Source organism: Panthera pardus, unplaced genomic scaffold (assembly GCF_024362965.1).
Source record: "Panthera pardus isolate Hobbes unplaced genomic scaffold, ASM2436296v1 HiC_scaffold_12, whole genome shotgun sequence".
NCBI classification, from domain to species: Eukaryota; Metazoa; Chordata; class Mammalia; order Carnivora; family Felidae; genus Panthera; species Panthera pardus.
This window is the reverse complement of record NW_026526677.1, coordinates 87,650,502-87,660,710: the sequence shown is the minus strand read 5'-3', so window position 1 is coordinate 87,660,710 and position 10,209 is coordinate 87,650,502. Positions and strand designations below refer to the sequence as shown.

Genomic DNA, 10,209 nt, shown 5'->3' with positions numbered 1-10,209 from the left:
TTTTCTAGTGCATAGATTGGCATCTTGGACCTCAAATTGTGTGTCCACTGAGAACCGTGGGTGAGAAATACTCACGGGGCCAGATTCTGACCATGCCTGCCAGCAGCAAACTGGTGCCTGCCTGCTGCCACTGTCTATGAGATAATGTCTCTCCATTTTGGGATTGTGACATAGCTACATCAGACCTCCACGGCCAGTACTCACATTCCAGGCCTGAGACCAGTGTGACAGCAGAGAAACCTGAGCCTTGAGGGGACATTCTCAGGCTCGAAAATCACAAACCCGACAGGGAAAGGCATTTGATCAGAAAATGACACCATTCAGGTTATTTTAATGCCCTGGATTTGTGCTGCCCTTTAAGTGGAGCCCCTTCTGTCACAGGACTTTGGTGCCAAGTGACCCTGGCAGATGACTTTCACTTGTTTTTAACTGTAGAGCAAGGTCACGTCTGGTCTGGGTGTGCTATGAGGGGTCCAGACTGTGGACAAGAGGGCAAGCCCTGGTTCAGGTCTGTGTCTTCCATATACAAAATGTGCAGTCAGACAGTGGCATGGGCCTGGTTCTGAGGCTTTGTGGAAGCCAGCCCAGGTGAGAGCAAAGGGGAACTCTCTCCCCTCCCCAGCCCCTGCTCCTCCCTCCACAGAAAACCCTTGCTCAGTCACTGTGGTATTAAATGCCATCCAGGCAATTCTCTGATCATCCTGAATTTGCAACAAAGAGGTAAGGGCAATTGCCAACCACTGGAAGGGTACACTATCAGTCCATCAAACAATCAATTCATGAATCAAGATCTGTTTATGTACCTGCTATTGACTGAGCATTTTGCCATGTGCAACAGAGAATACAAGCCTGCACGCAACATAGTCTGCACTCTCAAAGGAGTATATAATGAAAATATGAAAAAACAATACTTTTTCTCAGAAAGCCAAAAATGGTCAAATATTGAATCATCTGGTGCTGATGATAACTACAGTTGGAAGGGAAAGAAGAGAGACTATCCCAGAAACGGCCTAGAGGTAGTAGTGAGCATGCTCCCATTGTAGTGAACATTCTGCAACCCTTTGATCTCTTAAGACTGAAGGTAGAAGATCCTTTCCCCAGAGGAGTGGGAGAGTCTGCCTTCAGGCTGTCAGTAGTATTGCATGAGAGTGGTTGGTTTATAACTTTTAAAAACATAAAGCAGTGGAGGGCAGCGTGGTTTAATGGTGGAAGGACTAAACAGAGTCCAGGAGACATTGGTTCTAGACCTCTCTGTTTAAGAGAGGCTCTGGATGAGATTTGCACTTAAACGTTGTCAGCTTTAGGTTTTCTTCTGTATAATAAGGATAATATTGGTGTAGGGCAGCAGAAACATCAGTGAGCTAAAAGGTGGAAGACCCAAGTTCTAGTCTTGGTTTTGCCAATGATGACAAACAATTAAGATGCTTTGTGTGCTAGAAGTTCTTCTAAGCATCTAAATGCATTAATTCATTTAGTCCCTTCCCCCATCCAGTTTCTGTGATGAAAGTACCATTATTATTCCAATTTAATAGATGAGGAAACTGAGGCATGAAGATTTTAAATAATTTACCTACAGACACAGAGCTAATCAGTGGCAGAGCTAGGATTCTCACCTGGATGTCTACTAGCAAAGCCATTTTCTTAATCCTGGTTCTTTTGCCTCCTGAAAATATGGGCAGAATCTTGGGCAAGAGACAAACTCTGTGTATTTCAGCTTCCTTTTCAGTAAAATGGGGATGCCAATAACTTCCCAAAGTATCTTAAAAAGTGATTTTCAAGATCTAAATAAGATATTGTATATGAAATACTTTGTGATTTAGAAAGTCCTATATATGTGTCAAGTATTACATCCCTCAAAGGAATAATGAGAAGATAAAATGAGATGGTTCACAGAAAATAATCTGGAAAATGAAAAACGAAATGGTGTACTTTGATGATCCTAAGAAAGGTTGATTGGAGATGAATAGGTCTTTGGATTCCTTGAAAATTTGGGGATGTAGTTTTTCCTTAAATCTGTACAGTATTCTTAAACAATTTAATTTTGGCAGGCTTAAAGATGGAAAATGTAGGATTGGAACTTTGTATCCTAGGGCCCAGAGAAAGGCAAGACATTCCTCTCAGAAAGAGTATGTCAAAGCTTCCTTCCTTCCTTCCTTCCTTCCTTCCTTCCTTCCTTCCTTCCTCCCTCCCTCCTTCCTTCTTCCTTCCTTCCTTCTTCCTTCCTTCTTCCTTCCTTCCTTCTTCCTTCCTTCCTTCCTTCTTCCTTCCTTCCTTCCTTCCTTCCTTCCTTCCTTTCTCCCTTCCCTCCTTCCTTCTTTCCTTCCTTCCTTCCTTCATCCCTCCCTCCCTCCTTCCTTCCTTCTTCCTTCCTTCTTTCTTCCTTCCTTCCTTCCTTCCTTCCTTCCTTCCTTCCTCCCTCCCTTCCTTCTTCATTCCTTCCTTCTTCCTTCCTTCCTTCCTTCCTTCCTTCCTTCCTTCCTTCCTTCCTTTCTTCCTTCCTCAAATTGAGACCCAAATGAAGTGAAAGAAAATCTCTATTGAGATAAAAGTCAAGATGAAATATAATCATTCATTCATTTTCATGACAAACCATTTAGAAAGCATCATCACTGTTCCAGAAACTGGTCTCAAACTGGAAGACAGCCTTTGCTGTCTAATGGATGTTGCAGAGCTGAACAGGGTCTTACCTATTATCCAGTCCAACCTTTCTGTATGGAGGAAAGAAACATCAGTCCAGGAAAGTAAAGAGATTTGTCCAAGATCACTGTGACCATGACTAGAAGCCAGCTCTTTCAATGCCCAAATATGTTCCTTCCCATTTTGTTGCTTCTCTTTGCCTGAGTTTGGGGTGATTGGGAATTTGTTCAAGGTCCATATCATGCCCTTGTGACAATTCCAAAGAATGAAGTGGTCATTTTTTAAAGCTAATCTTTGGAATGTTTCTTTCTCTGCCTTTACATGCCTGAAGAGTTGAACAGGCACCATCTATATGGGCCTCATGGATACTATTAATCACCTGTTTTCCTGTGTGAAGGAGTACTGCCCTTTAAGATTGAAATCTGCTCCCATTTATGGTGCTGTGTGTTCCTGTGAGCTGAAACAATCAATTACAACAATGCATCCCAGGAGGCTGACTTTCTGCTCCCCTCCTTCTCTGCCTTCTCTTTTCCCACACTGAGGGCAGAGACTTCCCCCACAGACAGGAAGATACTTCAAATCCTTTAGTGTTATTGCTCCCTCCCACTTTTGCTCAGCATTTTGAACAACGCATAATGTAATAAGAAAGGGGGGAAGCCCTTTCACCACAAGCTAGGTTGGGGATTGGAGAGTATGTCTGTTAGGGGGGAAAAAAGCAAAACACTTTTTTGAGCCCAGAATTCATCTGATTCCTCCTGTGGTGATAAAGAGGCTCCTTCGCCCCAGCAACCGAGAAGTTCCAGCTGGCTATGTGCTTATGAGATGGGTCATGTGTTTAAGAGCTGTCAGTGTGGGGTCTGCTTCTTGGGACATTTCCACCTCAGATCAGACAGTCTTAAAGAGTGTTAGAGTCAGGTGGTGGCTGGTTACCATGGCAACAGGCCCACAGGAGTCCCCAAGGTTCAGATGAAGCCTGCTGCCACTACAAAATTCACACAAGATACCCTCTCTGGTATCAAACTGAGAAGTTGGTATACTTTGATGGCAGAGGGGAGGTCGGGGCCAGACACAGGCCAAGGGCCCCACCTTTGCTTACATGGAACTTGGGTTAGTCAAGTGGGTTTTGCTCTATTTTGTGTGTAGGAAGATGGAAAGAAAATTGCCAGATGGCAATAAGGATCCCAAGACTACCAGAAGGAAAGAAAACTGTTACCCATTGACACAAGAAGGCTGCCAAGTTCATTTATGGATCAAGCAACTGCGTACAGGCAAAGTCTGTCACAAGCTTATGTGGAAAGGACAGAGGAACTTGACAAGCTTTCTGAGAATCTATGAGATGACAGCATAAGGAGAAAATAGGGAGGTGCCATGGTGTAATGCTTAATGCTGGAGAGACTGTAATAAACATGACAATCAGCTTCAAGGGGTTTACAGCTCAGTTAGGAAGACAGGCAGCCATCTGATAAGGCACAGGTTAGAATGGACATTTTAGGTGCTTCTCAATGAAGCTAGCTGGGTATGTTTCAAGCAAGTTGTGCTGAGTCCAGCCAACTTAAGATAAACTTTTAATTACATTTTATTTTTTGAAAAGGAGCTTATTAAATATTGCTTATCAGTGTGGGTAGGTAAAAGGCATATAGTACTATGAACAACAGAAGCAATTAGCAATAGTGTTTTGCCTTTCACCTATCCTCCTTCCCATCTGAGCACTTAGTCACTAGTTTTCAGAGTTTCTCCAGGAGGGAAAGCTCATAGAGGTAATTTGAGGGAGAGGAGAGCTTTAGCAATATACTCAGAGGCAGTTTTTATATTTTTTAGTGCCTGAACAGTTTTTACACCAGATTTTCCATGGAGGGCTCAGAAAGTCCCTAAATTCTCTGAGTCTCAGAATCTGGACTTAAAATCAGGGTAAGAGATTTACATGACTAAACTGTTTAGTTGTGTATCTTAGCTCGAGCTGCCATAAGAAAATACCACACACTGGGTGACTTGAACAATAGCAATTTATTTCTCACGGTTCTGGAGGCTGGAAGTCCAAGATCAAGGTGCCCACAGGTGGGTTTCCTTCTAAAGCCTCTGCTCTTGGTTTGCAGGTGTCCCATCTTCTCACTATGTGCTCACATGACCTGTTCTTCATGTGCATGAGGAAAGAGAAAACTGTGTTGTCTTTTCTTCTTCATGTAAGGGCACTAATCCCATCATGGGGCACCACCCTCATTACCTGATCTAAATCTAATTACTTCCCAAAGGCTCCACCTCCTAATACCATCACATTGGGGACTAGGGCTTCAACATACGAATTTTGGGAAGACACAAACATTTAGTCCATAACATTGTACGAACAGCTTGGGACATGGAAAGAATTTATCAAAATGTTTAATTTCAGGATTGGTGGTTATTCTGATTTCACAGGAGGGGACAGTAGGGCAATCTTCCTCCTAGAATATCGACTGTGAGTCAAGTATAAGAAATATCATGTTTAAGATTTCCATGGAACCTTAAGTTGCTGTCCATGTTAATTTATCAAAAAGACAACTGGACTAGTGGGGCAGCCAAGTCAAACCCATGAAGATTGGTAAGCTGACATAGGAAAAAAAATTAAACATGAGGAAAAGCAGCTTTGAAGCTGCACACACAATAAAGAGAAATGACAAATATGAAGTTTTTTGAAAAGGTTTCTTGTTTTTTCTTGTTATTTACTTTAGTGTTTAAGAAAAGGGTTTCAGAAATAATATAGAGAAGAAGTAGGCTTAGGCAAACTATTGGTCCAATGCTGCCTGCTATGAACGAAACTAGAAGAAAAAAAATTTCTATTACATGGGAAAAATCCACAGAAACTCTAATCTTATAACTCAGGTCATTCCACCCCAACAGTGGGCATTCTTCCATATCCAAAACCTTGCTGAAACACAAGCTCTTGCCTCAGTCCTCTCCAGATTGCTAAAAGGAGGTGCATAGCCCTGCTCTTCAAGCATTAATGCCTCAGATGTTACTTCTGTATCCACACATGCACACTTATCACCCCTCTTACTTGTCCAGACAAGCTCCTTCCTGGTAAATGTCACATGCCACCCACGAGCCCCCATCTGTGCAAGGTAAACCCCTGTACATGGGGATGACTTCTGCTTCAAACATTAGAACAACACCTTTCTCTATCTCATCCAAACAGATCACCAAAATTTTTTTTTGGGTCTTCATCCATATGCAGGATGTACAAAGCTGTCTGGAACTGATCTGGTATTAATTATGCAGTGCACAACACTGGAATAAGTGGTTAATCCCAAGAAGGTTTACACTGGAGAGTGACCAACCTGCCCCTGGGTGGATACAGAACCAATCTTGGCTCCAGAGACTATTCCACATCATGTGTTGTGCAAATGTTAACTGGCACCAGAATGGACTTCATTCCATAGCAGATGGGATCCTTTTTATGCAGACCTAGTCTAAGATAATATATGACCCAAGCGCTATATTGTCTAGAGTTTCCTTCTTTTCATGAAATACATCATTGTTTTAATTCTCAGACTGAACTTCTTCCTCCTGTGCTCCTTTACCTGCTGTTGCCCTCTTTCAAATCATGGCCTGGAGGCCCTTTCTGGGGCCCCCAAAACAGCAGGTGATTTTATCCCCTCAGGGCCAACATGTTGTCCTGCCATTAATCCAGGTGTCTTAGATTCGTTAGTTTTCATTCCTATGGCAGCTGCCTAGTTTTGATCTGTTGTGTTTGGGCAAATAGTTGCAGCAGGAAATGTGGTGGGGAAGATAGCAAACACCTGTAAGAACGAGGAGGAATTTATGCTATCCTTTCTTTTCTTCAAGGTTATTACTTTGTCTTTGAAGAGTTTTCCTTGTAGGATCTTAGACATGGCTTAGATATGCTGTTAGAAAAGGTCTGAAGTAAAGAATTTTAAATCTGGGACCAAAGGATTTCCAAGATTATCTTAGAGCAGTCAGGTAGCAAACCAATCGTTCTCCTCATGGTAATTGCTTTCTTACAAATTTGTGTCTGGGGCAGGAAAGAGTTGAGAATATTTCCTGTGATTGTTTGTTTTGCTTTCTGATCCAGTAGGTGAAGGTGGGGACTAGAAAGTAGACAGGGTATGTTTTGTACTTTTGTGACTGGAGGATTTTAAAAATATCTTCAAATCAGGACTAATTTTCTTTAAAAAGCTTACAGTTTTAGCACCTTATGGTCCACATAGACTGCAAACAGTACTGTTATAAAACTGTGTGGATTTTGGCATGGGAAATATAAAAACCAACTTCTTTCATTTTATATTTGCTATTGAATAAAGATATAAGGTCAGAAAAATGAAAATGTGCTTCCCCCTTGTCCCTCTCTCACATCTCTGTGCCCAGTAAACTCTTTAATTTATTAACATATTTTACCTTCTAAAAGTATTACAAGCATAATCTTCTTTAGTTAAATAAGCCTCAGTCTTTATTATTTTGTATCTATTATGCACTACCTATGGGGAGGCTGAAGCATAGGGATATAATGGGAATAAAATGGATATATGTTTCTTGCCCTTGAAGAATTCATCTCTTACTGAGGACCCCATAAAATGCACATTGACCTTGATCACATTGAGAAGTGTAAGTAACTCAGAAGGAGAGAGAATTTTGATTGGCACAATCAGATAAAGCTCCTTGGAGAAGGTGAAACTTGAATTGGCCTTGACAGAGGGTGCCCACCTGTGCACAGCTGGATGAAAGAACAGGGGCCAAAGGACAGAAGCTGGAGAGAACAGGATGCAGGCCCCTAGATTTCTGGGAAGCCATCTCATCCAACCTTCTGCGAAACCATCTCCATAATACATTCTCTCTCCCAGCAGAAGTCCTATTGCCAACCAAGCCCACGTGACTCTCCCAGAGCCATATGAAGCCTTAATGAAAGGTACCCTCAGTATTCTTGAATCATTTGTGTTTACAGATGATAGGAGGCAAACTTTTGCCACAAGTACAGGAAGCTGGAAAGGAACTGGCTTGCCATTAGTTTGAATTTGGACTCCATGTTAGTATTGGTAAAGAATGTAAACTCCAGAAGGACTTTTTAAGTTTTTTTTTTTTTCTTAATAAGGTCAATCCTCCCTAAAGGCAAGATATGAAATGCAGACATTTTGCTAAATCTTTGCTAATCTTTCTGATGCTACTGGGGCAGGATGATTCTCCAACAATGGTGCACAGGCAAAAGGGCCAATCACCTGAGCTTGAAGATGCCTAAATCCAAGGCAACCCAGAACAGAGAAGTCACAGCTTCTGCAGACATACTAGAGCCTTTCTTTGCAATCACAGACTTGTGGGTTAATCTTGGTTGGCCTTTGCCCTCATTGATGAATGCAAGTGTCTGAAAGTACAATTATAGCTATAGCTCTCCATTGCTCATAATAATAGGCTGCAACAGTCATACGGAACATAAGGGGAAGGGGGGAAAAAAAGCCAAAGTAGGAATTTAGATATCTGACACAGACTTACCTTCTTAATCATTACAACACCCTAATGCTACAATTAGCTTGCAGTTCCTAAACAAATTCTGGTAACAAGGAGGTCTATTTTGAGTTAAAACGAGTAGATAATTGTCACTTAAAGAAATGTTAGTTCTAAGTTTGGATCCTGATACTGATATTATTTTTTTCCTTCCCAAACTTCCACATCCCAGAAACAGTGTGCTAGTGACTTCTACAGAAGCACTTGTAGGTAAGGTTTGAAGAGTCAAGATGTGGAGAGAAAACAGATTTTGTCATGTGGAACAGACATCAGACAGGAGTTCTCTGGATACAGCTGCATGCTTCTTTTCATTTCCAAGAAAGCAGAGTTCAAGTGCATTCTCAGACCAGAGACAGGTGAGAGATGTAGGGAGGCGGCAAGAAGGCTCGGCAAGTCTGAGAATAGCACAGTGTATCTGCCAAGGTGGCTGTCAGTGCCCGCATTTCCTCCGCCAAATCAGCATTGCCCCGGCTTCCAACCCTGTTGCTGTTAGGTCACTACAGGAAAACAGCTATGATGATTTTCACTTGCTCGACACATTTTTGTTTTTTTCTTTCTTTTTTAAACAGGCCAGTGATGTCTTTGTGTAATAAATACTGGACAAGTCTTAGGCTATGGAAGTAGTATTTGGGGTAGTCTCCTCTCACTGGCTCTCTTCTGAGAAACACTGCTGTGTGTAGCATTTCTCATCCTTTACACCACAGAATGGCGGGGGTTTGTTAGTTAGCAGAAATTCCCCCTGCAATGGTTTCATTCTCTTGTCCACAAAGGCAGTGAAAGCAACTACTGCCCTGTTATTTCTGGCACTCTCAGTGGAAAGGAAATGGAGATGCCAAGTGATGGAAGAGCTTGCCCAGTTAGGCCTTTAACTACAAAAGCATCATGGTTTCCTTTGCTCCCCAATTAACCACTCCTGCCCCTGGTTGGTTCCCATTCCCATTTGCATCCAGCAGGGTTGGCTAACCTTCCTTTCCTCCTCCTGGGAAAACACATATTGCCCCAGTGCAAAGAAGACCGAGATAAACAGCAGGTTCTTAGAGGGCTGGGGAACTGAGGCTTGCTAGAGGACAGTGTGGCTCCATGGTATGTGAATCAAGGCATCTCCCAACTGTCCCTCAGACAGCAGGACAGCAGGATAATAATACCACTGATGTTTCTATGGCATAGCTCTTGTGTTTTATAAAGCTTGTTCTTACAATTCACTTCTCAAAATGGTTGTATCTGTCCCTTTTTCTGAGAGAGAAATTTAAGTCTCAGTGAAGCTAAGTTACCTGACCACATCTTCACAGCTGATTAAGTGACAGAGCTAGGTTTCAGTCAGGCTGTTGTCACTTCAGCTCATTATACTCTATAGATCCTGAAGCCACCTTATATGTAAGAAAGAGTAGGAACAGACTCGAAGAAATTAAGGAGGGTCAGAAGGTGACGGAGACAGGGGTCAAATCCAAGGGGCAGGACTAAGAAAGGCTGTTTACCTTTTATACCACCATGTGTCCCGTAAACAGGAACTGTTAATTTTGATGAGAAATACTCCTCTGGAAGATTCCTCAACAATTCCCCACTGTGTAGAGGGAGAACAGCACCAGGTTCCTGAGCATGTCACACTAGACAGGCCCTCTCCCAGCACCCCCTCTCTCCACCCCCCTCCCCGCAGCCTGCGCTCCCACTCTGCTGTGCCACTTGTAGCTCTCCATGGCTTTAATTTTAAATTTCTTGATTGTAGTAAAACACACATAATGTAAAATTTACCATCTTACCCACTTTCAGTGTACAGCTCAGTAGCGTCACATCGATTGATACTGTTGTAAAACAGATCTCCAGGACTTTTTCATTTTGTAACACTAAAACTCCGTACCCATTACACACTCCCCATCCTCCTCTCTAGTCCCTGACAACCACATTTCTACTGTTTCTGTGAGGCTGACCACTCTAGGTACCTTGGATACACAGGATCATATGGTATTTGTCTTCCTGTGATGACTGCCTTTGCACACATTGTTCCCTCCATCTGGACACCTTCCCCATGTTTTCACTGGCTAATTCTCATGAATCTTTCAGGAGTCAATTCAGATATTATTATCTCAG

The 10,209-nt window shown here is 42.4% G+C and overlaps 1 protein-coding gene across 5 annotated transcripts in view; it reads right to left on the bottom strand.

Annotated features, from left to right (window-relative positions):
- Positions 1-4,622: 4,622 nt before the first annotated feature.
- The window catches only part of SNX19 (sorting nexin 19), a 47,273-nt gene continuing 41,686 nt past the window's right edge, over positions 4,623-10,209 (bottom strand). For 2 of the 5 annotated variants that reach the window (XM_019421430.2, XM_019421433.2), the window contains one exon: positions 4,623-4,768. Coding sequence is in view for 1 of the 5 variants with exons in the window: in XM_019421433.2 (XP_019276978.2) it covers positions 4,755-4,768 (14 nt within the window). In the remaining 4 variants the exon portion in view is untranslated. Of the gene's footprint in view, positions 4,769-4,987; positions 9,686-10,209 lie in introns of those variants that run through there. The other 3 variants (XR_002073017.2, XM_019421431.2, XM_019421429.2) reach the window with 3 other exon arrangements.